General features: G+C 38.6%; 1 protein-coding gene across 5 annotated transcripts in view; it reads left to right on the forward strand.

Moving 5' to 3' along the window:
* COL24A1 (collagen type XXIV alpha 1 chain) overlaps positions 1–21,044 on the forward strand; it is a 152,594-nt gene that overhangs the window by 76,541 nt on the left and 55,009 nt on the right. For all 5 annotated transcript variants that reach the window (XM_052801639.1, XM_052801634.1, XM_052801636.1 and 2 more), the window contains 4 exons: positions 1,185–1,229; positions 6,751–6,804; positions 7,882–7,926; positions 20,156–20,209. In XM_052801639.1, the coding sequence (XP_052657599.1) occupies positions 1,185–1,229; positions 6,751–6,804; positions 7,882–7,926; positions 20,156–20,209 (198 nt within the window). The remainder of the gene's footprint in view (positions 1–1,184; positions 1,230–6,750; positions 6,805–7,881; positions 7,927–20,155; positions 20,210–21,044) is intronic.

The following is a 21,044-nucleotide window of genomic DNA, read 5'->3' on the forward strand; positions in this document are numbered from 1 at the left end:
AGTGGAATCTCAGATAATATGCATCCAGAGTTAGATGTGGTTCTTGTAGTTAAACTGGGGAGATGGGGGTGTAGTATGGAGATAGAAACCATATATGAATTAAATTACAGTATCCTAGTTACACTTAAGTAAACCATTAGACCCCATTAATTGAAAGAGGAGGAAGGCAGCTCTTCATCTTATAAATTTATTGAGTATTCTTAATTCATCATCATGAAAATAAAAACTGATGTCTCCTAGGCTCAAAGTAATTAACATTAGAAATAATTTAATCAATGATTCTGGGGATAGACCTCTAGACTTCTAAGTAGCTTAATTATGGGCTTCCATGACAAATATTGAGTGAGTAAAAGCTAACAGTGGCAAAATGATCTGTTTAGTTAGAAGCCAGGAAGCTGCATATTAGATTTCTTAATTCCTCTATTTCCTATTGCTTGTAATTGAAAAGGTGGTGTACCACTTCCTCCAAAACCTGGAGAAAATCTTCCATACTGAGGAGGGTCAGTGAACCATAAAATGATCACAGCATGACATCCTGGCACAGCACTGATACAAGTCCATGTTTTAATATAACTGTGTAATGAGTGAACCCTGAAGAGTTAATGCTACAGCTCCCCATCATGCATAATTATATCAGTGCACTGCGTAGCACAGGCACAGTGTCTTGTTTCTTCTTTTACACACCTGACAAGCCTGACCCCGAGCCTGCCTCCATTCTGGAGAAAAGACAAGGTTAAACCCTAGCAAAATGGCTTGGCTAACTTGGTGGTTGTACCTTAGCAACATGGAAGAGAAAAGCAGGATGTTCCTACTGCTTTTATAGTCCAGAAGTGTCAGATGTTGCTAGAAGAGAGTACCTACAGGGCAGACAGAGAGGTTGACCCATCATTGCCAAATCTCTCCCTGCTCAAAATTGTGAAAATATTGCTATAATGGTAGGTATACCAACAATTTAACAGCCTTTCTGGCTGCATCTAGGGGCTACATAGGGCATGGCTTTCTGGCTAATGAATTTGTTTGAAATGAGATTAGTCTCTCCTGTAATGTTGCTATCAGACTTGTACTCATACAAACACATCTGAAGCAAATTTAAGATGATATAATCAATACAAACAGTTATCTGCAGATTTTCTTTTTTAAAGCTAGACTTGGCATCAAGATTATTGAGTCCTGATTTCTTTTAGGGAGAAGTAGGACCAGCTGGACCTATTGGAGGAGTCGGCCCAAGAGTAAGTATAAGTAATTTTAAGGCAGACTATTTTTCAGCAGAAGTACTGCTTTAAAAGGTAAATTTACTGTGAGAAATGACTGCGTTAAAATGGCATCTCCTGAATAAATATGTCTCTTCCATCAGCACATACTCAAAACAGAGCTGGGGGGAGAAATGGTTTTCCATACGAAGGATTTGAAAACAAATCATAGCCATGGTGCACAAAATAAAATTTTTGAAAAGGAAAGAGTCGATAACTAACTGCTTATGGTGCTCCTCTGAGGCAGATGAAACCACCATGTACTTCCTAGGGACTGAACCAGCTGATATATCATAATACTTAAACTGGGGAAGAACCCACCATGAGACTCCGCTCACAAGGAGAAATATAAAGGACTGATGCTTTAAGAAATCATTTTCAAACTGATCTGGTAGACAGTTGCTGAAAACAGTAAAGCTGGAATGCCACAATGCTGTTTGTGGTGACATGTTTTAAAAGATAAAAGTTTAAAATTAACAACCAATTTTGTTAGTTATAAAAATTTACTAGTGTCAAAGAGTATTTTAGTGGACTTGAAGCTTATGTTTAGAAAAATTCTAAACTAAAAAGGAATACTAGCCTGCACTAGGGACTACGGGAGTGTCACTAAGTTTATTGAAAGCAATATGATCTTCTGCCTTTACTTGATTTGCTTATGTGTGGTAATTACTGGCTTGATCTTCATTTTGAATGACTTCCCATTTCTTGCATGAACTTAGGAAAGTCTGTACCATTGTTTCCTGGTTCTAGAGTGGATATAGTCCTACATCATTTTTGCTGTTCATTAGCTATTCAAAGCTGGGAATTTGCTTTCTGTTAGAAATAATATTAAAACGCTTATTTGCCACATGGATTAGGTGTGGGGTTTTTTTTAAAAAAAAAAAAAAAAACCAACCCAAAAAACTCTTTTTTTTTTTTTTTTTTCAGCTGAGGAAAACATGCAAAAAATTGAACAGAATTTCAAAAATACTTTGTGACTCAGTTCAATATCCAGTTTAATCTGCCTGAGCTTCTGCCAAGAGCCTCATGGAAAATTTTATTTTGGCTGCATCATACTTTGAGTTTTCTCCTTGGGCAGGGCTTCTTGGCTAGCCAGCATCTCCATATTGTGCTGTGGCAATTGGAAAAGAAGATGCCGCCACAGGTGACTCATGGGCAATGAGACAACTACCTTCACATTCTCTGCATCACCAGGCATGCACAGGCCACCATCAGCTGGTGTCAAAGTGACCTAAGAGGAAAAATTTCTGTGTAACCTAGCAAACTGAAATATTTTTAATCTATTTTGGGTCAGTTTGACCTAAATTATTTTGGTTTTGATTTCTCTCAATGGGAAATATGCACACTATTGGCTTGTCTTATGGCTCCCTCGTTTCTCTCTCTCACAACAAGCTGTTGAGAAAAGAATGTGTGGATCTGAGGTGGCCTCCAGGGTTCCCATCTCCAGGCATTTTTTAGTAGCTTGCTGGCTAGCATCCCCTTCTGAAATGAGAGGTAGGGGAAATGGGAATTTTGCTTGATGGAGAGCCCTGCCTGTTTTTCCCCCTCATCCCAGGGCCCATCTGCTCTTGCCTGGATTCTACAGCTTCTGTTGGCTCCAGCTGTTTCACAGCTCCAGGCCAACTTGTTCACACTGCTGCTCTGAACTCTGCTCCCATCTCTGCTTGTCCTTGCTTCTTCACTCCCGCTTGTAGCATAGTCTGTGTCATTACATTAGAGAGAGAGAGAGCGTTCCAATCATGAAGTTTGTTAAATCTGATATAGTTTAGCTGAGTCAGTAAGCTGCTGAATGCATCTGTCTTTTTAAATTATGCTCGCTTGATTGCAGTTTCACATCTTTGTGAAAAAATGGCTTTGTTTCCATTTTCCATGAAAGGAGTTTAAAAAAGTAAATGCTACATCTGAAAGTAAATGCTATCAAAACTGTGTTGTCACTGTACTAATTAAATAGCCATGGGGGCAGGGGAGGTCTCTGAGAGGGACCTGAAAAAGTGGTCTGGCCATGCATGGCCCCGAGGTACCATCAGCTGTCAGCTATGCCTTTAGCTGACAGATGTGTCTCTAACTTGGTTTTTGCAGCCTCCAGGGGTGGTGATACTTCATTCTCCTTGGCAATCTGCTTCAGTCCTTTGCCTATTTTACAGATGGTTTTTCTAATGTCTAGCTGTGTTCTATCTGAAAGTCTTGCCTGTATCTTTCTCGCTGCAACCTTGCTTCCTGTCCTACAGACCTTATTTGTAGGCATGGTTAATAGGTTAGTCCTCAGCCACTGTTATCCTCACTTTCTTAGGGTTTGTCTAAACTAGGTGAAGTATCCTTGTAGGTGATATATTGTAAACCTTTGATTATTCTTATGAAACTGTTCTAGTTTTCTCTTGGACAGTAATGAAGCAGGTTTCTAGTGCATCTGGAATTCCTCATCTCTTCTACTGTGTAGTTTTCAGGTCAAAGTGTTCAGCCCCCAGTTCAGGTTTAGGCATGTGCCAAGCAGGCAGCCATAAATTTTCACCTCATTGTCTCCTTCCCCCTGCCCCCCACCCCCCACCCCTTGTTTCTAACATTTGCTTTAAAAAAACGTGCATGAGACCAAAAACCGCTGGGACCCACCTGACCAATGCTGCCAGCAAAACAGATCATCCTCTGCTGGAACAGAAAGTGAATATGAATGTGCACTCTGGTTCTCAGGTCCCAGCTTGGAAACACATTCCCATGTGTCTAAAAGAACTGGAGCCAAAACTGAGGATGCTTCCCCGCTTGTTCAGGGTATATCTCAGGTTCCACAGAGCTGAATCTGATCACACTATCTGATTTTTTCATTCACTCCTTTTCAAACCTTCCCACCTATTCTATTCCAAAGTCAAATACTTACGTTCTCTAAATTAATCCTTCTAAATCAAAAAATGCTGATTTTTTTAGTATTTATTTGTCCTGTGAAAATATAGTAGATGCCACATTAAAGAAGTGACTGTGTTTATTCAGTTTCCTCCCAATTAACTCTTTCTCAAACGCTATCCAAATATTAACACTGTAACTGTCAGTGTAGCTCAGCTCAGTCAGTGCGAGCATTGGTGCATTTTTAAATTTTTTTTTTTTTTGTATCTTCATTGCTGGAGCAGAAAATGCCTTTAAAAAGGGGGAGATTGTTTTAAACCAGAATATAAAAAGGAATTGTTGTGAGTTGATTCCTTTCTGGGATACATGTGTAAAACAAAAGCTGATATTTATATAGTCATAAGGTGAGCAGTTCCTCCTGACTATGGGGGAAAATGCTCTCAAAGCTGCCCCACTCCCCCAGTGCAGTATTTTCTGAAGGTGTCATATGTCTTCCTGTGGGCTGAAGGCATGTGAGGAGCTTGTGGACGGATGGGAATAGAGTGATAGTGAGAGATATGTATATTAAAATATACACACCTGTATCAACCCATTGTGAGGTGAAAGGAAGTACAGGTGGTTGCTGTTTCCTGCTTGGGAAGGGCAGAATTTTCAGCTAATATTTTAGGAAACAGACATTTCCTTTGGGACTACCCTGCCCTGGAAGAGTAATTTTCTCGGGGATTTGCAAGCAGAAAAGCAACCATCCTTACTTTAACCTTCTGTCAGTGGCTTTTCCTCCATGTGTAATTTACAGTTGTATAGCATTTGTTTAAAGCCGAATCTGTATGTTTCAGATTACTTAACCAGTTAAATCCACTTGTTCTGTTTTATGATCAACTCACTTCTGTTGTGTGTCCTTTGCAGCTAGTACATAGCTGGGCTACTACAGCCAAGAAACCTTTACAAGTTGTAACTCCCAATTCAGATCTGATAAGACTAAAATTATCAAGGTAGTTAATAGTGGCCAGTAGTCTTCTTTCAATGAATTTTGTTTAAAACATTTTTTACATTACAGTCTTGCTCTCTAGAAAGACCTTGAGGTTCTTTGCAGCAAAGTAGTTAAACAGCATGTAGTAACCTGCAGAAGCCAATCGCTTGTTCTTTGCTAAGCCTTGTGGAAAGACATGACTTGCTTTATCTGGGTGTCTCAGAACTTCTCTTCACGGTCCTTTCTCCTGGCATTCCTGGCTGTGCCATGTTTTAATCCATAGGCAAAACCAAAAGTCTGTTCCTAAAGCAGTGATATTTGTTAAAACTTGTAGGGCAAAATGAAATCACTCAGGCAGGCAGAGAGAGAACAAGAGAGATAAAAAGGGATTAATATGAGAAGTCATGGAACCTACTAAGACAATATAATTTTAAGCCATATAGAGAATTTCTCAGATGCCCAAAAACTAACAAATGCGTTGTGCTCTGAAAGACAGTCACAGAGCAGCCTGAGCAAAAGAGCCAAATGGAAAAATCCCATCCTTTTTGAAGAAACCTGTTTGTTATCTGTTGCTTTAGTTGCTCTTGTCTCAGGACAGCTGATGTGGAAAGGAAAGCTCTCATTACAGAGTCCTGTGATTGCAATTATTCAGTCTGCTGGAACAACAGCTGATAATTTCCTTTTAGCAGAAATCTGCATCTTTTTGATAGTGAATCATTAAAATGTTGAATTAATTTTCTTTCGCCAGTTGTCAGGCTTCTGTAATCGCATTAGCAACTTGCTCAAGAACCACATCTGGTCCATTGGACTTTTACTTTTGGACTAGGGTCTTTGCCTCTGAGCAGATGGTGAAAATTTGTCTAGGCAAGGCTATGCTGTTCAGATAACCAAGTGGTTAGGCCATGTTTTATGTTGTAGAGGAAGTAAAGTATACCTGGAGGGAGAATGACCTCCTAAAAGTGAGACATAATTAAGTTACAAACATTTAATTGAAAATTCAGGAGAAAAGCATTCTGGTTTGTATGCCTTTATGGGTCTGTGTGAGTGACAACAGAGGGAGAGATGTATGTTATAAAATGCTTCAAAGATCTTGTCTCGTCATGGCCTCCTGCTCTGATTGATGTTGCTGTATTTCTTCCAGGTAACAAGGTTATTAACAGAGTATCATAGCAACAAGATCGATCAGCAGCAAAATGGTAGTGGAGAGAGATGAGGCTTAAAGTAATCAAATTGATTAACAAAGTGGAGAGGATAGTTGAGCTGATTTTGGCTGGCTGGGGAAGGACAGTTATGATACCAGTCCCTGAAGTCTAAACATCAAATTCTGTTAGTGTGAGTCCCTATTCCATTGGAATTAGCCAGGAGAGACCATGACCTTGCCTTTTCTTTGTCTCCTTAATATGTATTTTAAAGTGAAATTGAAATGTGTTTGATTCTTGGATTCTGACTGTTCTTCCTCAGTGTTAACTGCTGGAAGAGTTAATACAGACTCTGCTTACTGTGCTAGTATTTGCAGTAATAATCAACAGTGTATTTTCAGATGTAGCTTTATAAAAACACTTGCTTCAAATGTTGGTATTAAATATTACTAAACTGTACATTTTTGAGTGCACATATTTCGGTAAATACAGAAATTGGGATGAAATTATCTTTTAAAAATAAAATATTTACAATATTTTATTCTAATCATTATTTTAGGGAAAGCCAGGACAGAAAGGTTATATAGGTGATCCTGGACCAGAAGGTTTAAAGGTAAGTGATGGTTTTATGTATGAAATAAAATGTGTTTGGAGTAACAACTGCGTACAATTATACACTGCTATACACAGTGGCATGCCAGTGAAAGGATATGAGTACACATGCTTCCATATAATATAAATGTATGGAAGTACAGTATGTAATACTGGTGATTCTGCTTCCTTGCAAGATCCCATTTTGGAAAAGAAGAAAATTATGCAGTTCTTGGAGACAGGAACGTGTGAGCAAAGACAGCACCTGCTAAAATGAGATATACCTGCCTGGGGATGTGAGGGTGCCTGGGCCTGGGGGCAACAAAGGACCCAGGGCAGTTCCTGCAGTGGCAGATTTTGCGGGTGTGTGGACGGATGAGATGAAGTGCTGCAGTTTGAAAGAGGAGCTTGTGGCAGCAGAATTTCTCAGTGCTGAGTTGCAATCTGAGTAAACAGTACTCAAACCACTGTTCATCAGGGCACTGAGATTATAGTTGTAGCCAGATAACTAATAGTGCATATACAGCCAGCTTCAACTTGTAAAATACATAACAAAATGTTCTGGAGCTACATAGCATGACTTGCAGCGTTATTAAGGAGAACAGGATTAATTAATCTAATACTTAATGCCAGTTTCAAGCTTTTGGGGCGAGGGGGAGAAGTTTGTTAAAATGCCATTTAAATGTCAATTTTTCTAATATTTCATAACAAAATTAAAGTTATCAACAGTATGAAAAGGTAACGTTTACTTTTGAAGCAGTTGTGAAATAATGAAGGTAATTTGTTGAAAGGAAGATTTAAATAAAAACTAAATCATTCATTTGTAGTATTTGCTGAATTAATGTATTTAGTGAGCCCTTTAATACATAGTTTTCATTTTTGCAGGCAAGTCCTAAATACATTAGGACATCTTTTTACAAAATCAAAATTAGCCACTGACAAAATTAAATTTTTGCTGGTTGCTTAATTTTAGCTTTTAATTGGCAGATGTAATTTAGAAAATAAAGAGGCTTCTAGGAAAATAGAGGACTTTAATATACACATATTAAAGAAATTACTTTTCTAATGAACTACATCATCTGTTTTCTACATTTAACAGGGAGAACAAGGAGACCAAGGAAACCTTGGAAAAACTGGTGAAGCAGTAAGCTTGAATTCTCTTTCTGGTTTTATTTTTCATTCTATGTTTATTTGAGGGTGAATGAGTAATTTGTTGCAGTAACTTTCTGATGAAGTTTGCCTTTCTTTGAAGCAGTAGTATGTTGGCTATACCTTTGCGGTCTTTCAGACTCATACGATTTAAAGAAATTCCCCATTTTAAGTATTTTCCAGAGTTAATTCTGCTTTTTTCCTAATAGGTTGAGTGAACATTACAGGTAGTTGTAGGTATCTTCCAAAGCACATTTGAGTAAGTGAACGAGTGATCCTTTTCCATTTAAATCATTTGAGAGGCTACATTTAGCCTGAGATGTATTTTGCAGACTTGTTCCGTCTACCCTCCATAAAATCACAGAGCTCAAGGTGACCTTGGGGTGGCACATAGTCCATCCTCTACTGCCTAGACAGGATTACTTATCTTTATATCACTCCTGACAAATATTTGGCTAACCAGTTATTAAAAAGCTCCAAGAAATGAAGGCTTTGTGACCTGCAGGCAGCCCAGGGCTTCTCTATTTTTAAAAAGTTCTTCCAATTGTGTAACCTGACTCTCTTCTGCTGGAAACAGCATTTTACAAATGATGGTTGTCATTGCATGCCTCCTCATTCTTTCTTTTCAGGCTAAACAGTCCCATTCACTTAGCCTTTAAGTCACATTCTTACTCTCCTGTAGACTGTTTCCAATTCATCTAAACATCTGTGTGACTCCAGCTTACTGCTCAAACTGTTCAGACTACTGAGAGAAAGGAAAAAATGCTTCTTACAAGCCATATTCTTGCATACACGTGCCCATTTTTGCAATAGCATGTTGTTATTCAGTTAGTGATCCACAGTCTCCAATCCTTCTTTTTTTAAAGTCATTATCTTTCCCAGTTCTTCTATTGTAGGCACTGTTTTAGTTGATAATTATCACTTAAACATACTGCCTTGCAATTCTCCCTGCTTAATCTCACTCCCTGCCCTTTTGTATTTTTAACTCTTCTCTGGGAATCATGAGCAGGTGTGAGCTTGTGGACTCATGCTTGAGTTACCCAGATGCTGCGTAGAACATGACTAAATTGGTTTTGTTTCTTGAGTTAATGTATGCCGAGGAGAGATACCATACACTGGTTTGGGCTCAGTGCTGTACTACTCACATAAACCCTGTTCAACTTAGCAGTTATAGTGAGCTCCCCATTGTCCGCAAAATACCAAGCAGATGTACCCCAGACAGCTCATCAAATGGTCGGTTACTGCTGAAATTTTCCAAACTGCTTTTAAGTCAAGTCCAGCTCCTCTGTGCACTCTGAAGATTCTGTGCACTCTAAAGATTCTGTGCTCCAGGGAAGGGGACTGAGAAGCTGGACTCTCAGTCAGTTAAAAGTTTCTGCTTAGACAGGAGCTGATAATTGCCATATAATGCCATAAGGTCCACTTGTCAGCCAGCATATCTCTAAACATAGCAAGTATACTTAGCAGCAGCTTGATCTGTAACTTTGTTCAGCAGTTTATACATAGCAAAACATTCATTTTGTTAGGTTGTAATCAGAGCTGTAAAGCAATAGTTTCTTTTCCTTATGATACCATTTGGAAAATCTGGGGGGTTTTGTATTGCTGAATGATTAGGGCAAACATGGATGAGTACTGGAGAATAAGGATGTCATGGTAGAGGAGAACGGATGGGACATCATAATACTACGTTGCTTTTATGGAGAGATGCAGAAATTACTCTGCTGGGACACAGTAATATAATCTCCTGTCCATACAGTCAGCACTTCTCTGCCAACGTTACACTTGCTTTCCCCCCCCCCCCCCGCCCCCCCAACAGTAAGTGAAATGAAGCTTTTATTACATATGAATTCTGTTCTTCAGCCTGTAACATGTTAGGGAAAATTGATAGCATTTACTCTGTTGTACAGTGCCACATGCACCAAAATCCTCAACAAAAGACAAAGCTAAACTCAATCTTAAATCACTACATTAATAATATTACATAGAACAGTCACAGAAGCTAGTTACTTAACCTTAAGTTTCTGGATTTGTCTTGGGCTTTGTTTGGCTGCTCAGTGAACTTGAATTCAGTGCACATGTTTTCCACAGCTCAGATGTTTTGTATGAACATAATATCATTCACCACTAAATGAGCTCCAACTCTAATACAAATGTAATATTCAGTAGCTCAAATATATAATCAATGATTATATGTTGCAGTGATGATTAATAAAATAGTCGTACTACCTACCTAACTCTAGTCAGGAACAAGCTGCAAGAATAAAATAATAAAAAATATTCTTTGTGCCAAAAGAGGGGATGTTGCAGCCCTGTTACAGTGTTACAAAGCAGATAATTATGGCCCATCATTAATTACCACTTCCCACTCTTGCTGTTCGGAGAATTTGCATATGATACAAGGTGACATGAGATACCTGAGAACTGAAGTGGTTTATAAGCTATTGATAAATATTCTTTATTTTTACTTGTGGATTGTGGAATGTCTTCTGCTTTATGTACATGCATTTTAATCAAATGAGCTTCATAGGCCCTTGATCCTATTATATTACCTTTGTATTATCTGGCAGCAGAGGACTAAGGTCCACTACATGGTCTTTTAGGGGGATAATATATATTATCTTGGGGTTAAGGCCAATGGTAAAACACCAAGAGCGGGAGACAGCCTTTCAAACGCACTCAGCAGAACTCACAGGAAGACCTTTCAAAATCCCTTCCCTTCACTTTATTCACCACTGTAACAGTTAAGTTTCTCCTAAGTAAATTGAAAAGTACTGGCAGGAAAAGGATGGTTTTTCTCATGCAGAAAATGGTTTTCCAGATGTGAGTCCTGATGCAAAATATTCACTTCTGTACACTTTGGACACATTACTTCCAGCTTCTCACCAGCTTCTGTTTGTAACAAATAATTTTTCTTTTCCTTGGTGTGCAGAGAGAATACAAGTTTCTTAATTCACAGATAAATCCACTCCCTGATATTCAATATTGGCTCTGGTGGCATATATGATGACTCCAGGACATCTCTGGAATCAAACATCACACACACACACACACAAGTTTTAAAAACAAAAGGCAAAGTACAAATGCTACTAGATGCTGTGACAGATTTTAAGATGGAGCCCGAAAGAAAGTATGGAGTAAGGCATTACTGATGCCTTGTGAAGTTTGTGTTACCAGACGCTTGGTGACACCAAATACAAAGAGGATTTGTACAAATAGCACTAAGCAATGTGCAATTACTGTACAATTTATTTAATAATAAAGACAAAGGGAAAAAGAAATTACTAAAAAGTTGATAGGAAGTCCAATGTCTAATAAAATTATGTATGGTTTCCTCCTTCTGCACCATCCCCACCCCCCCTTTTTGGCTTATATATTGTTTGTTGTGTATTCATGATCTTTATTGTCTAAGTTTTTCAAATTACAGAATAGGATGCATACTTTTTAAGCTCAAGGTTGAAATACATGATACTGGTTTTTTAGCAATGGGGAATCCATCACAGTATTCCAATTCTCTAAAAGAAAACTAGTGCATTTCCTGAATAAGCTGTCAAAAGAAGCAATTTTGCAATAATAAATCCTGTAAATGTTGAATTCATAGCAAATTATGACATGAAGCACATGTGCATGTGCTGTTGACACCAAAGGGTTGCACCGATATTTTTCTTCTGTTTCTTTCCATTTTCTTACTTTTCCTGATATCATCCATCTTCTGTCTTTACTAATACATCTGTCACTGCTGCCTGAAGTGCCAAAATAATTATTGCTTTTCTGTAGCAGCTTTTCCAGGTCGAGTACTGCTTAATATCTGCTTAGAAAAATACAGATGGCAACTGTGCACAAGCAGGGAAGTTTCAACAGCAGGAGATTGGACCATAATGCTTCATTATTCAGTCTAGTGAGATGCGATATGTGCTGAAATACAGCTTTGTCAATAGGCTAGAAGCCATATTGTCCAACATTTCTTAGGTCACATGAAGCTGCTGACTCTTCAGAGCACATTTCTGCCAAAGTATTTCTGTATGCTTGTCCAGCATGGAAACTGAGTAGACTGAATTTATAAAATGTTCACTGTGCTCGTAAGCTTAAAATGACACAAATTTAATACTAGATCAGGCATGTGCCCAAGATCAAACTTCAGACACTCCTTAACCGAGTCCTACAACAAAAATTGTTTCTCTGGCTACAGCATGTGCCCTGTTTAAAGAGGAATATGGGCAGGTTCAGGTGGTGCTGCTTGGCTAAGCAGAGCCCAAAGCTGCAGTAGGACCCAGCAGCTGTCCTTTGCTGCAAGATATTTGGTTAACTGCAAGACCGTCAGGTCCAATTGGAGAGGGATTGGTTAAGATAGTGAGAGGTAAGGGACAGCAGGCAGAACAAATTTACACTGCTGATGAGACAAACTCTTTTGGAAGTCATGCCAAAGGAAACGATGACTTCAGCTACTGAGAAAATTGCCCTTACATTTGGGGGAGGAAAATCTCACTTTGCTGACATGTGCAACTGGATTTTGTATGCTTAGATCAGATGCTATCCAGTGATGGATAGCAAATATTTGAAACCAGCTTCAAGCATCTCATGCAAGTGACCTGTCTGTGTTAAAGTGTCAGCAATGATATAAGAAAATTATTCATTGCCCAACTTTTATGGCACAAAATTGAATTCATCTGAACTTAAAACAGTTGCTTGTCAGGATTGTGTTACTGTTTGGTAACACTAGTGTTTACCCAGACTGGGCCACACTGAGTAACTAAGTGCAAGTTAATTCAAATTTCTCCTTGCCAGCTCCATTACAGAAATTCAGCCCTTGGCCCATATGCTTCTGAATTAGAAATCACTGACATTTATTCACATATTGAGACAGAGTACAAGGGTAGAACTGTCAGCTGCAGCATGTACAACTGGTGTCAAAAGGACAAACTAAAATAAGCAGAGTTCATGAACACAAATCCTGGAAAAATAATCTTCAAAGACCTGGAAAAGTTACATGTCAGCAAGTTTGCCTAGTTGCAAATAGGTTTTGAAACAGTAGAAGAGAAACCAAGCTGAAATGAGAAGTGCTTCCCCCTGCAAAAAAAAAAAAAAAAGCTAAAAAGAATAGAAAGTTACAGTCCAGCAGAGAAAGTTATATTCAGGCTGTCAATGGCAGCTCCATAGCAGGCTGAAAATGGTCAGCCTGTGAGAGTCTGTGGGAAGGCAAGAAAATGCTGCAGTTAGGCTATGTGCCTAGGAGTTGAGTTGCCTTTGAGAAGAATTCCCATAAAGCAAATACCACATCTCCTGCAGAGGTAAAAATTAGCTGGATTAGGCACCAGGGATGCTTAATTCATGGAGAATGGAAACTGCAATTCCTTTTGCTTGAAGAAAAGATTAAATGGGCTTTAACTGATGTTTTCAGGATGCTCAATAGAAGGAGTTCTTTGAACTATCATGAAGTCTGGGCTTTGGGGATATGCAAGTGAGAATTGTAAGCCATAGGCCAAAAGAAAAGTCAGTTGAGGAAAACCTTTTTTTTCAAAGACTGGTGAATGCATGGGGCATTGCCAAGGGCTTCAGAAGAAGGAACTAGTTCAGCTGCTTTCAGAAACCTATTGGATACAGATTAATGTAAGTTCTATGAAGCTCTTATGGTGAGTGGTAATAATGATACTTCTGTGTCTATGTTGCACTTCTTGTTTTTACCCTAGATGAACTGATATACTATCACTGCTGCTAGGTCTTTATCTCAAGAAGGGTGGGGAAACAGGTTACAACATCTGGAGCTTTTCCAAGCTGCTGCTCATTTTTCTTGAAGGACTTTTTGCTGGTAGTGCTCTTCATCAGCTAGTTTAAGTTGCCGTGCTACCCCGCAAAATACCCACAGCTCCATACCCTTTATGGTTTTGCAAGTTAGGGCTAACACCTTAAATAAGTCAACACTCCCTATACCATTGAGAACAGTCAAAGAGAAGGATAATCTGTTCCATGTGAGATTTGTTACCCAAGAAAAAAAGCCACTAGTTAGATGCATAAATGTAAATAACTTTTATCCCAATTCAGTTTAGCCAAGATATGACTCTCTAGAGTAATATCTACCTTCAGAAGAATGTTTTTTCCCCTTTGCACAGATTACAAAAAGCTACCAGAGTGAACTTGACAATCAAAACCAAGAACTTCTATAAATAAAGTGAAAATGCTTCATATTTGAATGGAGTTTGTGTCACCCAATTCACTTCATGTCATCTCCAAGCTGCTTATGGCAAGTAGACTGTGTAAAATGCAGTATCCTTCCCAGCAAGTGAACTGTGTCATGACTGCCACTATAGTACTGACCTCAGGCTGCCTTTTTCTCATGGTCATTTAAAAGATTCACATATAAATGGAACCCTTGCAGATCTAGTAGAACATTAGAAAAGCGTACCAGTCCTCCACTCTTTCCCAGACCAAGAGAGGAATTTAGCTTTTCTGGGGAGTCAGATGCTACCTGTGTGGTAGTTATTTTGCAACTGTGGTGGTGTTTTCCCACCACCCTATGTATAGCTTTATATCCACACTTGTTTGCATGCCCAAGTGATTTTGCAGCACTAAAATATGAGGAAAAATGTTTAAGGCTATTTTAGCAATAATCAAGGATAAGTTGTTCTGGCATGCATTAAACTTATTCAATAATAGTGTAGGTATCGGCACACATCTGGTCTTTTCACTGTTCGTCCCTTTTACTGTCTGTCTGAATTTAAGTGATGTATTTCATGTACTCTAGTGGTTTGGGAAGAAAAATATAGAGCAATAATATCTGCACATGGCATCTGCAGTTTAGCTTCCAAGGTTTTGCTAGTGGGCACATCCTGCTGCTACTTCGTAAGCTATAGCTTCCTTTAAATGCAAGTGTTTCTCTGCATAATGCTATCAAACAGAATGACCCTACTTTACACTGGTGTTACTGGAAGCAAAATTTAACCCATTTATTTCCTAAAACTTCTGTAGATTAAGCAGTGGTGCCAGTATACTTTGCCTTTCAAATATTCAGGTAGTTGAAGTTTTGAGTCCTTTAAAAAATTGAGTGAAACATCAGCTGCGAGGTACAAATATGGTGCATATCTGCTTTCATTCACCTCCTCCACTGGCAGTAACAAAGCATACATTTTCACTCAGCTTATCGCCTCTGGTTGATTACCAAGTAACCTTCTCAACAGACGGAAAGTGCCGATGAAACAGATGGCCAGATCTCAGTGTCAAAAAGAAGAAAATAGCATCTGCCTTTCAAATATCATGCTTCCCAACATAATCCTGGGTAAAGCAGCTACAGATCTTATGGTCACTTCGTAACATTTTTAGTACTGTGGTTATGAGGTAGGAAATAGTTTCTAAAGTTTAGAGGTGGAACCACTAGCTCGAATAATAAAAAAGGACCACACAACTAAAAGCCAGTAATGCTCTGTGGCATACGTACGACAGTTTGCACAGCTGTCAGCCAAGAGTTCCTCAGATGCCAAGGTCTAATATTGGGGCCATTTTCTAGTCTACTTTTGCATTTTGATAATTCAAACTAAGGTGCCATTAGAGGGCAAGTGTAGTATTAGTCACTAAGGGATTCAAAAGTAACTAATTCAGTGATTGAACTGGCAGTAAATTGTAAGTAAACTGGCATCAGTTTACTTTATATTCTTTATTTGGCCTTTCAGATAACCCAGATTACTAGAGTTTTTCCTTTCTATGAGAAAATACATCCTCCAAAATTGATCCTGTTCCATTCTGTTCCCCAAACATGAAAATCCTTTTTAAACACCTCAATAATTAAAAAAAAAAAAAAAAAAAAAGGGCAGGGGGGATGATAAAAGCCAAAGCTTTGTTTTCCCCGTGATGCTGTCAGTTTGTACCCAGGTCTTGCATGACATTAAAAAAAACAGACTGTTGGCCTAGAAGACGACCTTGCTGAAACTAGAGTGTAATTAGGTGACATTTTCAGAACTATTTTCCTGGTTTCTGTGTTGGTTAGTTTTATTCAGCTTTCCCAGTTATCTGGAGGTGGGGCTTTCTTTAGAACTTCAGGTTACTCTTAGCTCTAAGTGCAGGCTATTAACAGCTGCTCCATTCAGTTCATACCTGATACTGGTACAGTAGTATGCAAATGTTCTACACAAAGGCTCTATTGTAAGTCTTTGGTTTCAAAAGCCTGTCTGTGGTTCAGCAATATACTGAGTCCCATGAAAACACTGATCAGATACAAATTCACCCAGAAATCTATGACTAGCAGGTTTTTTTATTCCAGAGCAGGTATCGACTGTCCGTGACACCTGCTTTCTCACAGATCAGCTACCTTTTGTTCTACTGCAGATGCTATGAAGCCCAAACAGCAGCCAGGGTAAACCCTGCATCATGATTTCTTCCTAATTTTTGTCCAGGCCTGACCTGGGTCACATCTGTTAGAAGCATGCATGAACAGATCCAGTATTAGTGCCTATGATACCAGGGTCACACAGATGGATTGATTTTAAAAATATTTTTTTAGTGCCATTATGTGTGGCTAACAAACCAGAGCTTAGGTTAATATTTATTTCTTAGAACTTCATTTTTATAATATTACAAGTTGTAGAGGTACTTTTCTATCTATGAGCTGGGTATGAAATAGTAGAAGCTGACTGTTAGAGCATCCACTTTTCTTCTTCCTCCTGTCCATCACCCTTGGTTGTCTTTTTAATATAGATAGTTGTCTTGAATCTTCAAGGATCCTCAAGTAGATTTTGATCTCTTAAAATCAAACCTAATGCTGGCTCATTTGGGGTTTTTTGAGTACTATGCCAAAACATATAAAGTCCTTCATGAAGTATGAAGCTGATGGGGTCTTAAAGAAATGTTTAAGTGGGAATCTTAATGAGCAGGCAGAGGCTATGATATTGCTGAATGCTGGATCTGGAGTGAAGTGATTCAGCACAGATTCCGGACAAAGTTTAATGAAAATTAATTGGAAATAACAAAAAAGTTCAGAGAAAAATGTTAATGTGGCAAGATAGTACTTTAAATTTACTTATGTCATCTTATTAAAAGAATGTTGAATAAAAATGTTTGAAAATGCTGAACTCTAAATGAAATAACATTGGATTGGAAAATTTTCAATTATCACAGAAGAACATGTTCACATGCAACCTGACAGGTAACTGCTTCCACAGGAGTGTTTGGAACCAGCTGAATATTCATTTCTTACTACAAAGCTTTTCAATGGATTACTCCATACTTGGGTTTGCAATAAGTGTACAATGTGTTTTGAATTATTCAACTACCGTCCAGTTTCTAACACAGAGCATGTGCCCTGGCAAGATGTTTTTGTCTTTCTCAGGCATGTGTTAGTTGTAAGATCTGGTCTCTGATTAATTTTCCACAAAAATGTTCCTGTCAAGAAGGTTTCTAAAATGCTGTTATTGTCACTGGAGAGTTTTACACAAATCCTTGTAAATGGAAGTTTATGACTTTTTTTTTTAATAAGGTGGTGATTTTTTTAAAACATTTCAGGGTTTTTGCTTTACTTTTCTGTTGTCTAATACATTCAATTTGATTTTTGGAATCCACTGCTGCTCTCCAAAGGATTGAAGGGGTGCTGGAAGATACTGACTCAACAAACCTGCTTTGGACTGTATTCATCCTCTTATGTAAGAAGTAAAGGGAGATGAAACCTCCATTCAGTCCTAGGGGCTGGTCTCTATAATAAGCAAATCCAAATCTGGGATTTAAGGAGCCACGTGATCTTTAAGAAAGTCCATAGGGAAAACATGACTTTATGGCTAATGTATTGATGGAACAATATGTTTAGCGCTCTGATTGCACTTTCTCTTCACTGTATGCTACTAATTGTTTTAAGGACCAACATTACATTCTTAAGTAAGTTTTTTTTTTTTTCTCTTGCCTTCTGCACGTGCCTGCCCTACCTTTATCTCAGTCTCAGACACTTGGCCTCTATTTTGAATGGAGGGGTGGAAGAGCATTTAGTTAACATCATGAACAACTTTCCCCTTGATTCCTCTTGAAGCCCCTATTGCCTTTACCATTTCACTGGCTTCAGTTCTTTTTGTCATCTTGACTATTGTTTTGCTTTCCATACATATCCATTTCCACTCATGCAGTTTCTTTTCCATCTTTTATATCAACAAAAATCCACTTTCTCCTTTTAGTGTTTTACTGTAAATTTTCTTTACTTAACTACTTTCTTCTGAGGAACAGCCAGTGTCTAGGAAACTTTCTATTTAATAGCCAACTTTCGTCCTCGCTCTGGAAGGTGTTGTAGGCTAGTCCTGATGTGCTGGGTAATACAACAGCACATTCACAGTCACTGCTTCCTCGTCATTCCTTCCCTTTCAGACCAGAGCAACTGAGTCAGAAAGACAATACTTTTGAATTGAAAAGGGGACTTCATCAGGGGCCTTGATCAGAGGCTGTATAGTAAATGGTGCACTGCTGGGGCAAGGAACAGCTACCCATCTTTCTAATCAGTGTCTTCAGTCCTGTAAATAGTGTGGCATTGGCTGGGAGATCAGGAGTGTCTCTGTGGAAGGAGAATAGGTCTGAGTTACATCTTGGCTCTGATTATGTCTTCAGTCCTTTCTGGAATAAGAGAATCAAAGTGATTAGTCTTTAGCCTTTTGAAACCGTACCTCCACACCCCTTATCTTGATGAGCAAGAGTACAGGGTAATTATTTGTCTCAGTTTTCTGCCTGGTACTGAGGCTCACTGTTGGCCATGACTGGTAGCAGTGGTAGCTCTCATCCTCAGAGTTCGTCAACACAAGTCCTTCATTCCTGCCAGTGACGTCTGGGCATCACCTTAGTGCCAGTATCACCAGGACAAATCAGTTCTGACATATAATACACAAGTTCTCACACATAATACATCAGTCCAGCAGCCACAGAGATGCCTGCTTATCTTTTTAGCCCCTTCCAGAAAGTAGTTTGTGCCGGTATTGTCGGCCTCAAAGGCAGCTGTATTAGTGGCTCATTGCAATACATTTAAACGGTGAGATTTCCAGAGTAGCTAGCAGTCCATGAAAATAAGAAGCAATCATAAAACCTTAGTTACTTTGCACCTGTTGTGTTAAAGTACTTGAGACTGAACTGTATTGAAATTATACAGGTAAAACCTACAAAAAAAATTTTTTTTTTCCAAAGGCAGAGATCTGAGTCTGGAATGTTGTCTTTCTGCTGTGAAATTATTCCTATGGAATAAACTACTACTAGGCTCTTGAAAGGAATATGAGCAGTCTAGTGAGCTCAGAAGTAATACTTCTTAAAAAAATTTTCACTTAAGTGCCAGTGTACTGCTACTTAAGCTAGTACATTCCTATACGTGTAGAGACAGCAATGCCAATGTGTGAATTGCCATTTTATTTGCACTTGTTAAAGTGCAAATAATTTTTGCTTTTTAAAGAGTTACAGACATGGTACAGTTGTGTATTACATTGCTACTAGGAACTTCCACATTTCTGCCATCTTTTATGAGCAGTCATGTGATGTACTCTGGGCATCTATGGCTTTTTCTTCAAGCTTACTGTGACACGCTTTTCTCAATCGGGACCTTGCACAATAATATTTTTTCTTTTAGTTTCATAATAAAGGGGGTATTTCAAGCACTGGGAATAAACTCTTAAGAAGTACTTTCTCTCATGTTTCCCATCCCATATGGTGGTACTTGTTCTATCCAGTGGAAGTTTGTGGGAGAGCCTCAGGAGAGAGTTATTTCATTTTCAAAGGACTGAAACTCTGACTGACTTCAAAGGCATTTGAGGCTACAACTCTTGAAGGGAAAATTCTGACAACACCTGATCGAGTATAATTTTTATTTTGACTGGCTTTTACTTTGTTCCACTGAATTTATTCCCTTTGAAATTTGTGGTCAGACTGAAGTGCTAGGAGAGCAATTATCACCTTTAATTGTATGTTTGTAAAGCTTATAGCACTGCAAGACTGAGCTCAGTGGCAGATCTTAGGTGGTAGCACAGTATGATGATTAAATTAATGTAATTTGTTTTCTAGCAGTAGCCATTTACTGTCGGTGTGTCCAGGTGCAGCGATCCTCCTGCGTGGATTGGAAGCTAGGTTAGCTTGTGCAGTCCTCACTTTCCCACAGGAGCACTTACACAGACCGACCAGTGGTTCTCTGGGATGAAGTGTGCTGTGCTCTGCTGCTGGGTTGCTGGGGAGCTGCCAACCATTAAGTAGTATAGACATTGCACTAATAAAAGTCTGTTTACTTTTTTGTACAGGGATCAGCTGGCTTACCTGGAGAAACTGGGCTGTCTGGAAGCCTTGGTGAAAAGGTACAATAACGTATCTGCCTACTCAGCAGCAAAAATCAGCTTTGAAAACCATTGGGGTGATGAAATATTGGTTAGAGATCATTTACTGACCACTGACAAAGCTAATATTCCTGTAGCTATTTCAGAGCACAGGGATGTAATAAACGGTAATCCAAATGCTGTTATTTGAGGTATGCATCTGGTATCCTTGATTTTACTTGGCAATTAATTTAGAGCTGATAGATTTGATATCTTGTTCATATTATAGCACTTACTTTACTATCCACTGCTATTGATTCACAGAAACAGGCATAAATTATACTCATTTTATACAGTAGTCACTGGTTTTGCACTGCTACGTAATGAAGACAGAAGTAGAAAGGTAAAATTTGGCTGTACGCATTAACTGAGTAAAGAAGACAACATTGTTAGTTTTGTCCGCTGTGCCGTAACGGTTGTGTTTATGAAAGCAAAGTTTGGCAGACTTAATGTGACTAGAACAGTATAAATAGCTTAAGCATATTTGACATGGTTTTATTTAGGTGAAGTATTTTAAAACTGAAAAACAGGAAACTATTACTGGACTGCATGTCAGCTTCAATTATAATAAAAGCATAATTGTTTGTCAGGATGATCCAGCACCATTTGTATTTCTTCCCTGCAGGGCTGAATTATTTCACCTAGACTGGTGGCTGCTATTTAGATATTTTATTGAGGAAGTCTTAATAATGTATTAGAACTTCCATGAAAATCTGATTATAATTTATATAATCTATGAAAGGAAATACATCAATGGAAAGCACTGCTTGTTAAAACTGAAATTTAGACAAGTTTCATATGGTTTTAATCATACTAT

Source organism: Harpia harpyja, chromosome 11 (assembly GCF_026419915.1).
Source record: "Harpia harpyja isolate bHarHar1 chromosome 11, bHarHar1 primary haplotype, whole genome shotgun sequence".
Lineage (NCBI taxonomy): Eukaryota > Metazoa > Chordata > Aves > Accipitriformes > Accipitridae > Harpia > Harpia harpyja.